Raw genomic sequence first — 19,161 nt, forward strand, 5'->3', positions numbered from 1 at the left:
AATTAAACTGAGTCAGTTTTTCATAAACACTGCGAGAGGTCCCAGGTTCAGATCCCGGACGAGCCCCCATTTGTTGTGATTCCACAGAATCACCACAAATAAGGAGACAAGAATACATTTACATTAATGCAAACAGCACTTTATGGCACATTATTCTTTTAAATTAAGCCGCAGTTCGGTCGTTCCATATTGGCGCGACACCACCGGGGCCAACGTGTGGAATCCGAGCAGAACCCTCCCTCCAACCAGAACCCGACAGCTTTAGTAGATCACTAAGAACCTGCGCACCACTCAAGCCCAGCTTCCACCTGATTCATTAACCGTTGAAATGAGTCCGGAGCATTTCGCAGTCTGAAACTCATCACATTATTGGAATATGCCCCATCTGGGGTAATAAAGAGGCGATTTCACGAGCACGTTCGGTCAATGGGACCTGCATGCCAATATCCTTTTAACAAGTCAAACTTGCTAATATATTTCGCTGTACCCACTCGATCCACACAATCTTCTACACGTGGGAGCGGAAACGAATCTGGCTTCATAATTGCATTAATTTTCTATAATCTGTACAGAACCTAGACGTTCCATCCTTCTTCTTTACTAACAAACAAGGAGATGACCAACTTGAGTGTGATGGAATGGCTATCGCTTAGAGCACCTTTAAAAAAAAGTTGTGCTTCTTAAAGCTACACTGTGTAACTCTTTTAGTTTATTCTTAGCTAAAAACACTTAGTTCTTTCAAAAATATTTGTGCTCATTAATGTATATTTACTTCGTTCAAGTAATAAAGTATTCTCGTGAGTGTATAATATGCCATTGAAAATACATACGGGCAAGGGGTTCTAATGTCAGTCGCCATGTTGCCCCTCCATCTTGAAAGTACATTAGCCAAAGAGGGACATACCCGTTAATTCAAGCTTCGCCTTTCGCGTTTACATTTGAGTTAACACTCATGAACGAGGTCGAACTGGAACTACATTGACCACCGTAGGAGTTAAAACGAAATCGGAATTGAGAGGAACAGAAACTAATATTCACTGGATGGTCATATACCTTTTCACCGCTAGATGAGGTAAAAATCACACAGTGTAGCTTTAAAAAAAATTTTGGAAACTGTGTTTTCAAAAAACCCTAACGATGTAAACATTTTGATCCATTTAATGTATTCTTGCTGAATAAAAGTATGAAAAAAATCTTACTGACATCAAACTTTTGAACGGTATCATGCAAAACGTGCAATCACTCTTCATGCTTTACCACATTGTTGCAGAAAGGGTGTGGTTTGCAAAATCTGATTAGCATGCAACTTCACCTGTGCATTCGTGTAATTTTGTGCAGATGCAGTTATGATATTAAGTTATATTCTAATTATCTCAGTATTCTCATGTATTGAATGGGTTTGGGTGAGTTAATTAACCCACTAGCAAAGAGCTCAAGTTTAACCGCTTTCATTCACAGTTTAGCCTTGTTATTTGTAAAACGTCACACACTTATTTTGACACTCAGTGTGTGACTTGTGAGGATTTATGACTGGCCTAATGAATGAGCAGAATTGTCAGCACTTTTCCGCGTTGAAAAGAACAGGGTGGTTAGAGAGATGTAAGGTCAAAGGTCAGTGTCAAATGTACTCAACCTCTGACAGCTTGATTCTGGTCTTTCTAATTTTCTGAGGTAACCTCCGCTTTAAAATGCTCCAAACAGGCTGTCAATCAATATCTATCTACAAATATATCATGCCATTAGCAAATAGCTTGGTTCATAGCACGCTTTAACAAGACCAATTAACAGGTTTGCCATAGAGACACCATGTTTGTTATAATGTTTTTCACTTTTTCACCCTTGACGCTGTCTTTCGTCTGCTCGTCCTGTCCAAGTTGTCTCAAGTGACACTCGTTCTGTTGCTCTCTCTCCATGTGTCGCTTTTCTTTGCTCACCCACCCTTCCCTATCTTACTCAAGGATGGGGAGGACATTTTTGCCAAGGAAGGAGGGAATAAAAGGCATGAAAGATGAGTAAAGTGTGGGAGAAAGAAAAGTCAGGGTGACCGACATATGACGAACCACCATGCCTGAACCGAAGAAGCCAGGTAAGCCTCTTTAAGTTAACTCTCAGCATCGATTTTACATTTAAAACTACAGTGTACATTTTAATCATCGACTCATGTCACGTTAATGTAAATTATGCTTTTATACTCTGACTGGCAGAATGCATCAGTATCTGGCCCACACTTAACATGCATAATAACATCCATTTGTTGATCATTTCGTTCAGCGAGCTGTGTGAGACACATCTTGACCATTGGCTCACAACTTTTGTTAGCTAACTACCTGCTGAGGTGGACAAATATTGCTTCCTTTGCTTAAAACGTAAATCATGGGCCTGAATGTATTATTATAAGGAGACATTTATTCAGCCTTGGCTGTGACAGGTGTTGAAAGATGAATTTTCGAGGTTGGGTTGGCAGCAGCATGAGTGAGAGGTCAACTTTCAGCTTAGGGTTTGGCACCGTAGATGACTAGACTGAGAAAACACTCTATGTATCTTGGTGACGATTGCTAAGGCTGGAAAACACTACTCTAAACAGATTTGAAAACCTAGGCATCATGCACTTGCTGATTTCGTAAATGGTTACAGAGAAAAAATTGGTCATCATACATTAAACAGCCACACACACTACCTGATCTTCAGGTCATTTTGAGCACTAAACATGCACCTCATTGCTAGGAGTGACAAACAATAGCCTGTGTTTTCTAAAAATCGGCTCAAAATATGAATGTGTTTGATACTCTCAAACTGGCTGGAATCATAATCTGGAAGGGGGAAAATCACAGTCTGTGCCCATCATGATTTTCTGTGAAATCTGGTCAAAATCTACAGATGCTTTGACTTTCGACATCTAGCGTTCACTCGTCCAGGGTGTAAATTAAATACTTGTGTAGTGTATTCCAGCCTTTTATCACTAATCATCAACCTGTGGACAATACACCTATAACAAAACGTAATCGTCTGACAGGAAAGAGGGAAAAATGATCAAATTCAAATCTCATTATATGGGAATACTCTGAGGATATCACACAATGCTACATGAATATGGTGTTTCGCCCGAAGGAATGTTTTCTAAAAGACCTTCATTCAAATACTCAATGCTCAATTGACCTCGTAAGTGAAATTCTGATCATTATGAAAATGAATCTATTGATTTAAGTAGTTCGCAATTTAAAATCAATAGCGTATAAAGTGTGTGCTCCTTAAAGTATTAGTGCTGATATTTGGAGTGGGTTAGTTCTGAACATACGGTATGATTTAAGTTGCTGGCACTGGTACAGAGCTAAAAGCTTCAGCTACCGCACCTTTTAATGGAGCTTTTAAGGAGTGGATTGCAGGCATTGGACTATAACCAGCAGATGGAATCATTAGCATCAAATATCAGAAGTTGATGTCAAAAGATACCCTTGTTCATCCATGTACTTGTGTACATGGATGAACAAGATACTTGTGTATCTGACTGGGGCTCTAAAATATTTCATCATTGAGTACACGGCCTTGAGACAGAAGGAAATCTGACAGATTTGACAGACCCTGAAAAATGTCCTGGTGAAAGAGGAAGTGCATGTTCAGGGTTTGGATGGCAAAAGAAACTAAAGGTTGTGCAGTGTGTTGAGCTGCTGCTGAATTTCTCTGATGAAGTCTAAATCATCCTCGCAGAGCAACAGCAAGATAATGAGCAAAACTTATGCTGTAATAGTCTCAAAATGCATTTAATGTACAGGGAAGTAATTGTGGCGCTAAGCTGCTTAACGGTGAACTCTGTTAAGGAAAACAGATCAGGATGTTTGTAATTACTGGAAATAGAACTGGAAATTCCAGATATTTAAATGAAGGAAGATAGAAAAAAAATCCACAATCATTCTCAGGAAACGGAACCATTTATGCTAAAAATACCCAATTAATTAAAAAATAAAATATTATTTAAATTTTAATCATTTGTTAAAATTACTAAAAACTAATTTATACAACTAATTTGACCATGTTTAATTGCACTGACATAAATAAAAAAGTCTGCATGAGCATTTTAAATGGAGATTTCAATAGCAGTAAACAATTTTAATTTTATATTTATATAACCCATTCAATTGTACAGAGGTTTTATTTTTTAAAGTTATTTTGCATTATACATTAAACGTTGTGACTAAGTTCAGTATTCCGTTAAGGACATCTTTTGTTTGTCATGGGAACGAGTTTAGCGAACAAATCGGTCTCCTATGGAACGACCCTTTCAAAAAACAACACAAGGTCAGATCAGTGTCACCATGCCTTCTTGAGATCGGCCTTGTCTATGATTCAGTTTTTCCTTCTAACTCAGGCCAATGACCTGGTGTTAAACCCAATCTGAGAGCCTGACAGTGTCAAATAACTGGATCATTTTATGGAAGCATAATCGCTTGTCTATTCTTTCATTTTCTCATTCATTCCAGCTTGACACTTCAGACAACACACTTTTAGTTTATTGCTTCTTAAAGATCACATTTACCACCCTCTACTCAAGTCCCCCAGTCACACATACACGCGCCACTTTGTGTTGAGTTTTACAGGACAAAGCTGTCTGGATCTCCTGAAGCTTTAGTTACTGGCAAAGAGCACGATTCCTTAATAAACAGCTTCCAGAATAGCACCGAGCAGCTTTTAAGCGGGTTTGCAATTTTCCTAATAGGCATGTTGACAGTGGAGAAGTGTGTGTCTGTGCATACTCTGTAATGATAGTACTGTAACAGTGAGTCAGGGCTGTGAACTATAAATTGTGCATTTGCATTAATATTGGATTGGGGCTGAAATAAAGTCTATGTCACATTAATATAAATCACTTTACAAAGACTCTAATATCCAAGCTTTACCATAATAGGGAAATGTCTGGCCTGTGACAGTTTGAGATGGGTGAAGGATTTCTTAAAATGTCCTAAAATGTTTTGAAATGGCTCTCTGATTATTTGGTTGTGGTTTAAACATCTTCTGTTACAATGTTGTGATTCCTTTTCCTTCTTTATAAGCATGTGTTGTCATGCCAAGCTCTGTAATAATGTCATTTCCGTCCTGGCAGGACAACAAGAGTTTGGTTCCCTGTAACACTGCTAATGAAACACCCAGAGTATTGAGTATTAGTGAAGTTTAAGCCTCTTTCTTGGCATCTGAAATGTCATTATTGATGCTCCCTTTTCCCAAATCTCCCTATTTTCCCCACAACAGAGCACAGGAATCATGACACAAACACTCTCTTTGAACTCTGTGATACAAATCTGATACAGATTCTTGCTCTATCCTCTTTTTTTTTTTTTTTACCATTTTATTTGTATGTGAGCAACACGCACAAGCACACAAAAGTTGACTTTACCATAAATGGCTATTGTTTTCTGTTGACCCAACTGGGCCAGTGGTTAAAACAAAATACAATATAACAAATACAAATGAAAACAACAGTGCTTTAAGTTTTTCAGGTATTTTGGAAAAAAAATGAATAATCCGATGTAAAATAATATAGCTATAAATTATTTTTCCTACTGAGGGCATCCTTGGACATTCCCAAAGGGAGGTTTTGCATAGCTCAAAGTAAGTAATCCCCTCAATCAGTCACTCACACACACACATAGTGACAGTGTCTTAACATCCAACGTCTCATTTCCAGCTGTGATAGTGTAGCATTACCTCATAACCGTTAACATCACAACGCGCTCCTTGGCATGCATCTCCATCATGATGGATTACACGCAGATGTGTGAGCGCTCACTTTTGGTGTGTTTCTGAATATGTCCTCCAACTTAACCGTAATGGGATATGTACTGCATGACCTAATATCGCTTTATGACTGTATTCATGAACCGCTGTTGCATATTGCACACCTCAGCTGTGCTCAGCCCTCCTCCTGGAGATCTGGAGTCATGAAATATTCAAGTGAACCCAATGACCTCGATTAGCTGGTTCATGAGTATTTGATTAGATTTTAACTAAACTCTGCAGGATGGTAAATCTCCTTGAGCGCCTTGAGCAAAACCACTGTGCTAATTTGTATTTATCTGTGTTAAAACGTCAACTTTTTCTCCTGCTTCGTCTGCACCCGCAGTATAAATCATTTCCATTAATCTACAGTAAGCGACATGTCCATTTAAACAAGGTGGTGAAAATACTGGGGGAAACAGACTAGTGTAAAATTGTGTTTACGACCTTATGACATGTTTATTGACCACTGATCATCTCGCATACACTTCCATCAATATGATTTTTTTACGTAAGGATATATAGGTGACCAAGACCAAACAATAATGTTTAGATGTGAATCTATGTTTTTTTTCCCCAAAATAAAATAAAAATAAAATGTAAAAAAACAAGATTGATTTTAAATGCAACTTAAAAAAAAAAAAACTATCGATATTTAATAATTAAAATGTGCGAGTATTGTGAGTAATAAATAAAGTATTCGCATGGCTCAACAAAAAGGACGGCCCACTGGCCCAGGACCAGTTTGAAAGAGACAATATAAATAAATAAAAATATCCAAAATTATGAAAAATAACAAAAACACAAAAAACTAGTTGTGATACTAAAATACTGTTGTGTATGTATACTTTCTCTCTATTTTTTTATATTAATTCATTTCATTATTAATTCAATTTATTTCCTTTATATGAAATGATTTTAAAGTAGTATTTAAATTTTACATAAAAAAATTACAATTAAAAAGTGTAATATAAACTTAACATATATTATGTGACGATTAAAAAATATATGTAAAGAACATGAAAAAAAATATATAATTTATGTGTGGAACCCATTAAAATGACTAACAAAATGTAGCTTGGTTTAAAAATGCAATGTGCCATCCCGAGCGTGGAAGAGAGAAAGAGATCACTGTCAGAAAGTAAACAGGCCATAATTCTTCTCAACATCATCACACCATTAACCACACCTTTTGGCATTTATTATGATACCCCATGATACCCTGTCTTTACTTCATAAAAACTGTGGGAGAGAATCATTTTAATTAAATGTTTCACTTTAAATCATGTTTTAAACTTCAGCTTATGTAAATCATTTTTGTTGAAAAAGTTGAAGTGATATGCAGATTAAAATGAATTTTAATTAATCTAAAACTATAACTAATAAAAACTATATAGGTTTGTAATTATATTCACAGCATGACCCATAGCAACCAGTTTATTTTTATTCTCAGATCAGATGATCATGATCAAACTGTTTATGCATAGTCACCATCTCCCTAATCTTCATTTTTATCCTCACCCCCTCATCTTTCCATATATGTAAGAGATATTTACGATCTTTATCCATAACTCAAATCATCAGTACTGTCACGCATGAGACTGATGGATATTGTAACGTTTCTCTTAAGTGTTTCCTCTGGCTGCCAAAAGAATCACTCTCTCCATCCTCATAAAATGGGGAAACTTCATCAAGTGCGGCCGACCCTCCCTGCACTTGTATCCACTCCAAATGCTTCTAATGCCAAAGTCACTCCATCACACACACACACACACACACACACAGCTTGTAAAAATAGCTGCTTTCAGTCTGGATCTGAGGAGCTGAATGAAGCCTGAGGGGAAAACACATCTTTTTTTTCTCTCTTTTTTTGTGTGATATCCTTAGAAACACTACATATATCACTTGGCTGTTCCCATCCGTGTCTGTTTATTTAAAAATTTGAAATATCTTCAATGGAATTCATTAGACATCAGAGTTGAAGTCAAGGCCACCAGCCAGTTGCAACAAACCCCTTACATTACAAAAACTCTTGTTATTAATACAATGAAGGTTTTCCTAACTTAACGCATTTGTTGCATCTGGACGACAGACCGGCAAGACCCAGAAAAGAGTAGGACTGGGTATCAATATACATTTCCACTTTCCAGACTTCCAGTTTGTTTATGATTTTCTGAACCAAGTGATTCAGTTACATTTCACTTTGATCTATTAATTTTGGCAAATTTCGGTTATAATGTCCACTTTTCTTACGCATGAAAGAAATTGATCTCCTCAGCTAATGTCAAAAATTATACAGGGGCGATATAACTTATTCTAAAAAATAAATAAAATGATAAACTCATGAACACTTCCCATGAAAGTACATAGAACAGTTTTGTTCATTTCAGTCATTTCTGCGTAAATAAGACTACTCTGTAAGATTTAGCTTTGTTGAAAAATTGTTCTTGCCTGAGAACATTAACCGATACCCAGACCTAAGACCAATACATTTTGAATATTATGCATCTTATTTGTAATCATTAATATTATTCAGTACTATTAATTTTGCCCTCATTCATAATTTGCCTGAAGTTAAATTTTGGATTACATTTGCAGTATACGATGATAAATACAAAGTTGTACAAATCTAGATGCTGCAGGCTGATAGTTCCTAAGTCAATCTGTTAGCAATCACATCCTTATCTAATAGCACAGCTGATTGGTTGCTGTGGCGTCAGCGGCCAATGAGCTGCTGCTCAACATTTCAAATATGAACATTTCAAACTTTGTTTCCTGTTAGCAGTCTGCAGCACTTTCATAAACCCTCCACCTTCCCCAGATCCACCTGTATAGATCTACAACTGGAGGTTATTATATAGAGCAGCAGAATGTCTTACATTTTTTTTAATTTTGCAAGTACAAAGAAAAATAGAGAGGCAAGGCAACAAACAACCTGGACACCTGGTTTTCCAGCCCGTTCTCATCCCAAGGCGTCATATACTGACGCTTTTGCCAAAGCGTAGACATCCAACGCACATGGCACCCTTTAGCATCAATATGAGACACAGATATATATGGGACAGAAGGCGCCTCCTAGTGGTCTAACCCTAACTCTACCCCAGAACTAAACCTACCCATACTCTGTGTATGTTATATTGACGCTAAAGGGTGCCATGTGCGTTGGATGTTTACACTTTGGCAAAACCGTCGTATATGACGCCTCAGGATGAGAATGCGTTGGGTTTTCCACACAAGTATTAACCAGTACTAAACAATATCCTCTATGCAATTGGGGAAGAGAGGGGGAAAAACAACAATGCTCATTCCCCTTCACTTTATACCTACAGTTTTAACACACAGTTACAACACACAGGGCACAAGTCTCGGTAACAAAAAATATATAATAATAATAATAACAATAATGATGTCTCATTCACACACACACACACACACACACACACACACACACACACACGCACACAAATTACACTGGTTGTGCTCCTTGAGTGGACTGTTGAAAGAAAAAAAGGAAATAATTTAACATTGCCATGTTAGATTTGCAAACAAATAAAATAAGAAACAAAATGATTTAATCAGAGCTAGCGTTGGGCTAGTTACAGAGTATCAAATATTGTTTTTCACACAGAGTTGATACTGATTTTGTGTATTTTTGTCCACTGACAGAGTTTTACTCTATGTTTAGGTAATATTTCATTACGTTTTTCCATTTATCCAACCCTGGGGTATCTGTGTTTTTACAATTTTGTAACAACAGCTCCTTATAGACTAATGAAGAAAACTTTAATTGCCATCCCATATGATAATTCATGTCTGTGAATGTATTGACAGTAGCAAGTAAATTTACCATTTATCATGGCCACATCCATTACCATTCCAATCTCTCTGCGAGTTGTCATGACAGACACAACAGTATGCCACAAGAAGGGCAGTGATCATGCTTTTTTTTAGTCACACTCTAATCACATTTGAGCTTGACTCTAAACACTCAGACATCCTTTCAGGTTTTGTTTGTATAACACTGTATGTGACAGGTCAGAGTGCATTGGAAGCATATATGTGGTGAAATTCGAAGGGCATTAACGCACAGCGGTGTGGGTAGACATGTTAACTCAAGGCCACACGCACTGAGGCCCCAGCTTTCAGTTATCACATCCTGAGATGTGTCTGAGAGACTTCACAATCTTCCCCCACTGGCATGTCAAAATGGTGGAAATTAACGGACATGTAAGTGACATGAAAGAGATGCAGAGAAGTTGTGGAGAAAATGTCATGAGAGATTAACTTTGTGATCATTCGACGGCAGTAACTTGGCCAAACAGAGTGAGGGAGCGAAGAGAGAGGAACAGAGAGTAGAAAGAGATTGTCAGCAAAGTGAAGGTGAGAGTACTAGCGCTGTAGGCTAATGAAACTAAAGTGAGCAAATTCTGAGTGCAGCCATGTACATGATATAGTTTCAAATGCTGATGCTGGCATTTCAGCCTGAACTCAATTTCAGGGCATCATGTGGTTGTTTTTCTGGGTTTCAGAATAGCTGTATGACCCAGGGGGCAGAGGGCGGGATGGCGTATCTGAAACGTTCACGGATTAGTAAAATAGGACCTTCAGACAGAAACGATTACGGACGTAAAACCTGAAATATTCTCCAGCCTATGTAGGGGGTAGATATGTAATCATAGATGTTGTATTTATGGAAATGGATTCACATTATCAACAGAGAGAGAGAGGCATAGGAGACGAGAGGGCATTAAACCGATCGTTTACACTTTTCTCATATGATATTTATGTAACGCACTTTTAGATATCCGAGACTTCTCCGTGCTAATTTAACGTGACCGCATTAAACTGGGTCCTTCTTACTGACGTCATGATCTCGGGCTGACTGTCCTTCTCTCTTCTTTGAAAGCCCATTTCTGCCTTCCTCATAGAAAAAAGAAAATAAAAAGTTTTACATAATTGGTCAAAGTCAAATTGCGAGATATAAAGTTGCAGCAATAGATTCAGTCAGATTGTGAAATTTTAGTTTTCTGAAGTTGTACTTATTTTATTATAAAAATTATTTTTAGATGCTCCCAAATGGGATCTTTATCCATGTCCAATTTAAAGAAAGAATTATAATAAAAAAAGAAGGAAATTGGGTAATAAACTTCAGTGCAATGTTACTTATTATTTATACACTATTATAATATGTATTCATATTTTGAATTAGCTTTTATTTTTATATTTTTAGTTTTCATTTTAAAGTTGTAGTAATGTTGTGTCATTATTATTATTTTGTTTTTTTATATTTTTTGTACAGTTTAAACTTTTTGATAATATCTTATTTCAGCTTTATTTCAGCGATATAAAATACAAGTTAATAAGTTCTGGTTGAACAATAATAACACTGTGGCAGTGAAGGCGGTTTAGTTACATCTCTGCATTAGCGTTTTAGCATGACCTAAACTGGCCTCCATTTGACTTCTTATGACACCTACACTTTTAGAACGCGTCTGTTTGTGTGTTGATTGCATGTGTCTATTAGTTTTTTGCGCTGTGGCTGTAGCAGTGACAGGGACCGAGATTAGCAAGAGAGGGTGCTGACGACTGGAAACCAGAGAAAACCCTATACAGATAGGGTCATTTATATACCTTTATAGTCTCTATTCATATTTTGTGTTAACTTTTATTTTCAGCTTTTTTTCAGGCCAGCTTTTAAGTTCAGTTTTCATTTTCATTAATTTGATGTTATATGCTTTTGTCATGTGCATCAGTTTTTTGTTTCTATTTAGCTTTGTTGTTTTTTTTTATTTCATAGAATTATATTGTCTTTTATATAGTGACAGCAAACTGCCTGCATGGCATTTAAGAGGAAAGAGCCATTTTAATAAAAAGCTGACTGGGTCCTCCACCTCAGCAAAGATTTTTAACTACATTTTAGCTGAACAAATTAAAGCCGTCAGACCAATTCATCATGGGTAAGGTGAGAGCTGCTCTGAGCATTTGAGCATTTCCATGTGGAGTTGTTACAGGTCCCTGTTTGTGTATGGACGTGACCTTCAGCTGTCTGGTGATCCCTGTGCTCTGTTCTTTTTTGGGAGGACATCTCAGCCAGCTCCTTAGATCCTGAGGCGGGGAAAGCATTTATAACTTGCCAGATCACCGTACTCCTCTGGGACGAGGAGATATACCAGAAGTGCCTGAGCGCCATTACTGTACCCTGAAAGACAAACCTAATCAAAAATAGACGTGTCATAACTTCAATATGCAAGCAGATCACGAAATCTGACCCTCAGTACCAAGGCCAAGTTCGGTGTCTCGTATCCCTAACACTAAAGACTAAAGAGTGAAGGGCCTATCACACACTCCAGATTCAGAGTCAATCCGAGGCCAAGACTTGGAAGGTGACGGTGTTACTATGTAGCAAAGCTGTTTACACTTATGTTGACCAGAGGAACGGACAGAGAGGCTCAGATGCCTGTACTCCAAAATAACCTCTGCCTTCAGTCAATATACTGTAAAAACAAAAAAATAAAACATTTTTTATACATGCAGACTTGAGAATAGGTTTGGCCAACTTTAAAAATGTTTTGTTATGACGATGTGTGCTCATCTAATCTGTCTATTTCAAGTCAAGTAAAACATTTTGCTGTTAACCTGCTCTGACAGTTTCATGATTTACATGTTATATACATCTAAAAAAAAAAAAACTCATATGAGTTTAAGAGTTTTAGCTTGTACTTTAACATGACCCCAATTTAATACTGTGATTATACATTTTATTGATTTCAGGTGCCAAGGGAGAGAAGGAAGCTCCCCCTGCTGGTTTGTACATGCATTTCTTGACTCTACTAAATTTTCGTAATGTGTTTGATGTAGTTAATCATTTTAAAGCAGTCGGCTCACTCTCAGTATCTTTGATTTTACAGATAAGCCTGCAGAAGGTGGGTGAACTGCTCTGAATCTTGTCATGAACGCCATGTCTTCATTCAGTCTGCCAAGAGTACAAGGGGTAGCTTTGCTTCTACAGATAAGCTTTGAGTGTGTGTGTGTGTGTGTGTGTGTGTGTGTGTGTGTGTGTGTGTGTGTGTGTGTGTGTGTGTGTGTGTGTGTGTGTGTGCTAGTGCTGCAGGGGGTTAGGATTAGGATTAAGTAAGCGGTGTGCTGAATTACACATCAACTGAATGTGTTTCAATTCATCTTTAGATACAGAAAATATGCCAATGAATCACCTAAAACCATAGTAGTGCTCTAACTTAACATTCTGCTTACATATTGGCACATATATCTAGTGCATTGCTTAGTCGAACAACAGTAGGCTATAATTCATCATAATTCATAACGATATACTAATATGGTTGACTTGATCTCCTGCCTTTATAAGTAGAAGCACAGCCGGCTTTAATAAATGTGAATTTAACTAACTGTTTACATGCAGAACCATATTTATTTACTGTTATCTACATGATACAATTTACATAAATTACAGTATATTGTTTCTAAATAACATTATAGCATACTTAACTGCTGAAAATACATTATAAACAAAAGTTGAGCTTGCTGTGCTGTAGAAGACGACTTCTTATTGCTTTGCTGCATGCATTTTAAAAACATGTACATTTTTTAAAGCCAATTTATTTGAAAATATACAGTTTATGAATCTTTTTCCAATGGAAGTGGAAGATGCCGTCACTACTGTTTAGATGGCCCAATGTGAGAATGCAGTAAACAGTTTTCTCTGGAAAACAATGTTTTAATACACGTTTAACTGTGAGAACTGTAAGATGATAAAAGTGTAAATGCATTTTATGAATAACCATTTAACCATTTTATTTTAACACTGAATCTGATTGTGAGCTAACGCAGCCCATTACCAGAGCGCACAATGAGCATGTGCCTATATGGTACATGTTTTCATTTCTCAGTTCATGTTATCATGCATTTTCCGTCATAAAACTAATACCCGCACTGGGGTACAAATCGTTCCCTCTGAGAGAGAGCCAAAGCTTTGGCTGAAAGGTGAGATCTGTAGACAGTGTAATTGTGTTAACATGTGTGGTCATTAGGGCACTTTTTTATTCAAATGTGTTTTATATTTCAGTGCAAACAACCCAGTGACCTCAAATAGTATTTGGACACTTAAAATGAATGAATGTCATTGCTTAATACAACTAAATATCAAAACAAGTGACATTTTTTAATTGTTGGCAGTGTTTGAAAGGTTCTGTTTTTTTATTTGTCCAGTTCTGTTTAAACTTTCTCTCCAGCTCTAGACTCCAGGGACAAGACATCGGATGTAGTTTAATGTTGGTGTTTTAACCTGCCTCTCTGTATGTGCTGCCTTAACCTCTTATGCTTCCACTGTTTCTTTTAATTCAGATGATGAGGGCCGCGACGGTAAGGGAAAGAAACATTCCTCTTGGCTCGCTATGTGTGTGTGCATATTTGTCAATGTGCTAGTTGCTTATCTGTGACTGCGCATGTGATCAAATGTCAGTCACTGTCTCTGTCGGTGGTCCACAGGTCTGTCACAGGGGTTCTGACTGGCCAAAAATAAGTCCAACAAGCAAACAAATGGTTTGAATCTGAGATTGCTTTGGCGAATGCCAGAAAGACCGATTTTCATTCATTTAAATTCATTAGTCAGTGGACAGCTACACTGTCTTTTAGCGAACAAATTGTGTTTTGAGACTCACAATAACCGAAAACAATCTCCGTAGTCTGTTTCGCCAAAGCATTCAGAATTTGTTATAAGTATTTTAGCGCCTACAGGTGCTGTAAGTGATTTTAGGCAAATGGAAATAAATCTCTATTTCCTGACAGATATCACTAAAGTTATTTTTTTAGCCAATCCGAAGATGCTCTCTTCACGTCAAACATATTGAGTGTTTTTTTATGAGAAACCAGTGGAAATAGGAAAGTTAAGTTCAGTTAAGTTGAAGTTTTTCATGAAATATTTATATTTTATTTCAACTTTATTTCAATTAATGAAATTACTGATTTGTAATAGTTCTAGTTTTAGTCAACACCATCAACACTGGTCAGGATTTGACTAGCAGTTAGCGTGGCCATGCAGCCATCTTGCTGCAAATAGTATCTTCCTCCATTGACCACCATTCAAAAATATTTAATCAAATATTTAATTGTTGTAAATTTAGATGTTTACCAGTGCCACATCATCATAGGAGGTCTTTTAAAAGTGTGATATCGACTTGATGTCACAGCTCAGGATGGTGGTCACTACTGAAGGGCATTGGAAGTTGAATGGGAAAGCTAGCGAATAGCTTCTTACACAGCTAGCAAATGACATCTGGCCCAGTTGTGGCCCACATCTCCCATACTCGTCTGGCCCACATATATGGAATGACAGCAATGACTCAACCTGTGGGTGGCTGGCAATAGCATACATATCTGGGCCTCTTCTGGGCCAACTATGGCGCATATGGCTCAGTTCTTGCAGCGGCAAAGGTCACGTGGGCCACATCTGGACCACACACAACAAGCCACAACTTAGAGCAGCTTAATGTGTGTTGGCCAGATATGGCCCATATGAACTTTTCTGCTATCAGAACGGAGCCATACGTGCCATAGTGTGAGGCCCGGATATGTATGCTATCTGGGTGACTCTTTGGTCTCAATGAGGTTTTGGAACGTAGGTAGGTCCATAAAAGGACCTAGAGTGGTTCCAGGGTGGCTAAAATTGTTTACAGCACCTTAAAATATATCCCTTAATTGTAGTTTAGGTGGAATATGTTTAATTTGAGAAAATTTGGATATATACTTTGTTTATTAGAGTGGGTATATATCAGTCTATGTGTGCTTGAGTGTATAAACCAAAAGATATTTCATTTCAATCTCTGACCACCATTTTTACATTATATTTTAAGAAATGTAATACTATTTCATTCAGACTAATTTGATTTGTGTTACTTTTATGAATCAGTTATCATGACAGACATTGCTTCGATGTCTTCGACTTTGTTTTAATTTAACCTCTTGGAATACATATTCTGTGACCGTTCACGAAGCCAAGATTATGCAGTATACTGATACTCTGAGGTGGTTGTTTCACCAAAAGTTTCACCGTTGGAAATATCTGGATCTGTGTATGAGATCCAGCATTAGGGTGTGATAGTGTGATTATCAGCCAGGACATTTAGCAACAAAAGGTTAGGACACCCAGAGCTGGACTAGCATCTTCACTGTGTATGATTATACACATTTATGCACATTGGTGTTAAACTATTTCTACATCTATCTAATCTTGGTTAAGTTTATATGGGTAAAATAAGGTTGGGTCTAAACTATATTACCTGGGTTCCAGTATGAGCCATATGCTGTTTGCTGTTTTAAAATATAAGCCAAACTATGCATTGAACTGTGACTTTTTAATCCTTGTTCGGTGTATCATGTTAACTTGCATAAACATAAAACAAAGAGTGATGGTTTTGTTCTCTGATTTTATGGAATATGTGGAAATGCATCATATAGCCTGATCCCACCATAGATAGTTTATGTAGCCATTTGCTGTGCATTTGTATCAATACACACTTTTTTGGCTTGTTATAATGTCTGTTTCATGTCAACTTTTTTGTGTAGATATTTTATCTAATTCTGAAGTTGAGATGGAAAAGAGTGTCAAAATATGTTTTAAATAAGCAGCCATCAAATCTACTGTATATTCTTAAGTTTAACCAGCATCAACCGACCAAAAAAACAAAACAAAACAAAAACACGATCATCACCCACACTACGATTATAATGGGTTTCAGGACACTTAAGTTGTTTGAATTGAAATGACTGGTTAGTAGAGAAAATAGTTAGTAGAGCTATGTACTTTCTTCATTCTGAAACAGTGAAGGACAAAGGGATGTCAGTTTCTACACTTATTTGTCTTATTATATTGAATGTGTAAATGAATGTCTAAGAAGAGCCCTAATGTTATGCCCTATATAACTTCCTAATGGTTTCCCCCACTCTTTCTCTCTCTTTTTCTTTAATACAGAATTACCTGAGGATGGTAAGACACACAAATCCTTTAGCATGTATTGTCAATGACATATACATGAAAAAAAAAAACAAATTAAAAAATTCATGCAAAAGGAAATTTTGTAAGTGTCTTTCATATCCCAGTGCAGATCTTAAAAGTGTAGTTCACACAACAAATTAAATTCTGTCCTTTTTTCCTCACCCTCCTAAAAAAAAAAAACAAAAAAAAAAAAAACTGTTCCACAAAAGAAAGAGAGTCATAAAGTTTGGAAAGACAGGATGGTAAACAAATGATGACAGAATTTTTACTTTTGGGTGAACTATCGGTTTAAGGATCTGGGAAGGTTGAAAGGTGAGAGTCAATTATCAATAGTTGTTTTGTTTTTGTTTTGTAATTATGGGTATAGGTTTGCTAGATGGTGCTAAATGTTTTAGGGAAGATTTACCCCAGGCTGCTAACACATCAATATGAACAGTAATTATCATGATTGATTTACTTTTTCAGCCTCTTGTCAGTCATCGTTGACTATAGCCAGTCTTAATGTGAGCTTTCAGTAGTTCATATCAGTTTACACTATTTCTCTGACTCTACCGGTAGAACATGTCCCAGGAGAAGAGCCTCAGATGTCTGAGATAAGTGGCCTGTTTGTGGAGAAACCTCAGAGTGCCACTGTCAATAAAGGTAAGAGTCTGAACCACATATGCACCATTAACTCTGCTGTGTCTATAATTTAAATTGAAATTTAGTGCTATTTTATTTTTTTGTCAATATGTCTGCAGGTTAAATAGTTACGCCAGTAGGTAATGTGTCATTGAATCATTCACCCATTTTATTTGTTTAAAAAACTGACCTTTTAAGGGCGGGACACACATATTCAGACAATTTCAGGCCGTTTTTGAGCATCGGTCTGCTTAGGTCTTTCTGTGTGTTCAGCACATTGGCTCAAGTCGGATGACAGGGTTTTTTTGGGCCGTTTCAGCATGTTAAATCGCCGTCCGTGTGGGTGAGAGAGAGAACTCTGATTAGCTGTTCAGAGAACGAGTGCACGAGACTAAGCGAAAGTGATGATAGAGAGCAAAGAAGTCAAGATAGTGACTGAAGGCTGTTCTAATTTTCTCATCTTACATGAACATTCAATGCACAGATATTTTCATAATAACATGAACTGAAAGTAATCAGCGTGATTGATATTCAAAATGATAAACAGACGCTGCTTTGTTTACGGTTACCTACAGTCCTAGTTTCGGTTTCTCTTTTTGAATGACAAAAATGGACTATTGATACCTACTGATATTGTCAGATATTTACTTACATGCAGACGCTATGCACATGATGCTACGCACATGCTAGTTGACAGTATAGCCTTTAGTCCTTTTGGTGTGTTCAAGCGCAGTTTTTTGCCAACGAGAGGCGACAACACATTCAGCTTTCGTCAGATTTTATCTGATTGAGTGTAATAATCATTATCTGATTGAGTGTAAAAATGATTGTAATAATGACTAATGTACTGTGTTTAATAATAAATAATGAATAATTTAGCAAAACTCATGTCTTCATTTTAATGGTAACAGGGAAAAATGTCACATTTGTGGCAAAGGTGGACTCCTCTCAGTTGCTAAGGAAGCCAGCAATGAAGTGGCTGAAGGGGAAATGGCTCGATCTTGGCAGCAAGGCTGGAAAACACATACAGTTCAAAGAAACCTACGATAGGAACACTAAAGTGTGTGAGGGACAGTGTGTTTTATTTGAGATTTGTTTACTAGACCACATTTTGTTCACCATTTACATTTTTGATACCAGATATACACCTATGAGATGACCATTGTTAAGGCTGTGGATGGGGATGCTGGAGGTTATCGTTGTGAGGTCACATCTAAAGACAAGTGTGACAGCTGCACATTCGAAATCACCGTTGAAGGTAGGATAATGTGTATTATTGCGCAGTTAATCTCAAATTAACACTGAATCTGAATAGTACCTCTAGGTAATGAGAGTTGGGGATCATGTACATCATAGGACATTTATAAAGCATATCATGCTTTTTTCAGTTGAATAAAGTCAGTTTATACACACCTGGTGTGTGAGCAGACTTTACGTCAAGTTTATACAGCTGATTCATTATTCAGTAGGTATTTAGCTGATTAGATCCTCTTCTGTTAGTTTTGCAGCACTTAGAGTTAATCACCACTACACATTTATTGGCTTTGACAGAAATCAGATTGTGGAGCAAATCAAACATGGTTTTTAATCATCGTCATGAATTTCATCTCCTCCTTCAGCTGCTGAAGAGACGACACAAACAAACATTTTGGAGGCATTCAAACGATCGTAAGTTTGTTTGTATGTATGTGTCTCGTACTCATTAGTAACTTCTTGATTTCACATTGTTTCAATGTACCGTTAGCATTTATTTGTTCGGAGGAATT

At 37.0% G+C, this 19,161-nt stretch overlaps 1 protein-coding gene across 1 annotated transcript in view; it reads left to right on the forward strand.

The window, feature by feature from the left end:
* Positions 1-1,994: 1,994 nt before the first annotated feature.
* mybpc2a (myosin binding protein Ca) overlaps positions 1,995-19,161 on the forward strand; it is a 29,765-nt gene continuing 12,598 nt past the window's right edge. Inside the window, exons 1-7 of the mRNA XM_039687243.2 lie at positions 1,995-2,086; positions 12,538-12,570; positions 12,675-12,689; positions 17,333-17,416; positions 18,307-18,455; positions 18,536-18,653; positions 19,015-19,063. Of these exons, the coding sequence (XP_039543177.2) occupies positions 2,065-2,086; positions 12,538-12,570; positions 12,675-12,689; positions 17,333-17,416; positions 18,307-18,455; positions 18,536-18,653; positions 19,015-19,063 (470 nt within the window). The 5' untranslated portion in view covers positions 1,995-2,064. The remainder of the gene's footprint in view (positions 2,087-12,537; positions 12,571-12,674; positions 12,690-17,332; positions 17,417-18,306; positions 18,456-18,535; positions 18,654-19,014; positions 19,064-19,161) is intronic.

This window comes from Pimephales promelas, chromosome 3 (assembly GCF_988280905.1).
Source record: "Pimephales promelas chromosome 3, fPimPro1.hap1.1, whole genome shotgun sequence".
NCBI classification, from domain to species: Eukaryota; Metazoa; Chordata; class Actinopteri; order Cypriniformes; family Leuciscidae; genus Pimephales; species Pimephales promelas.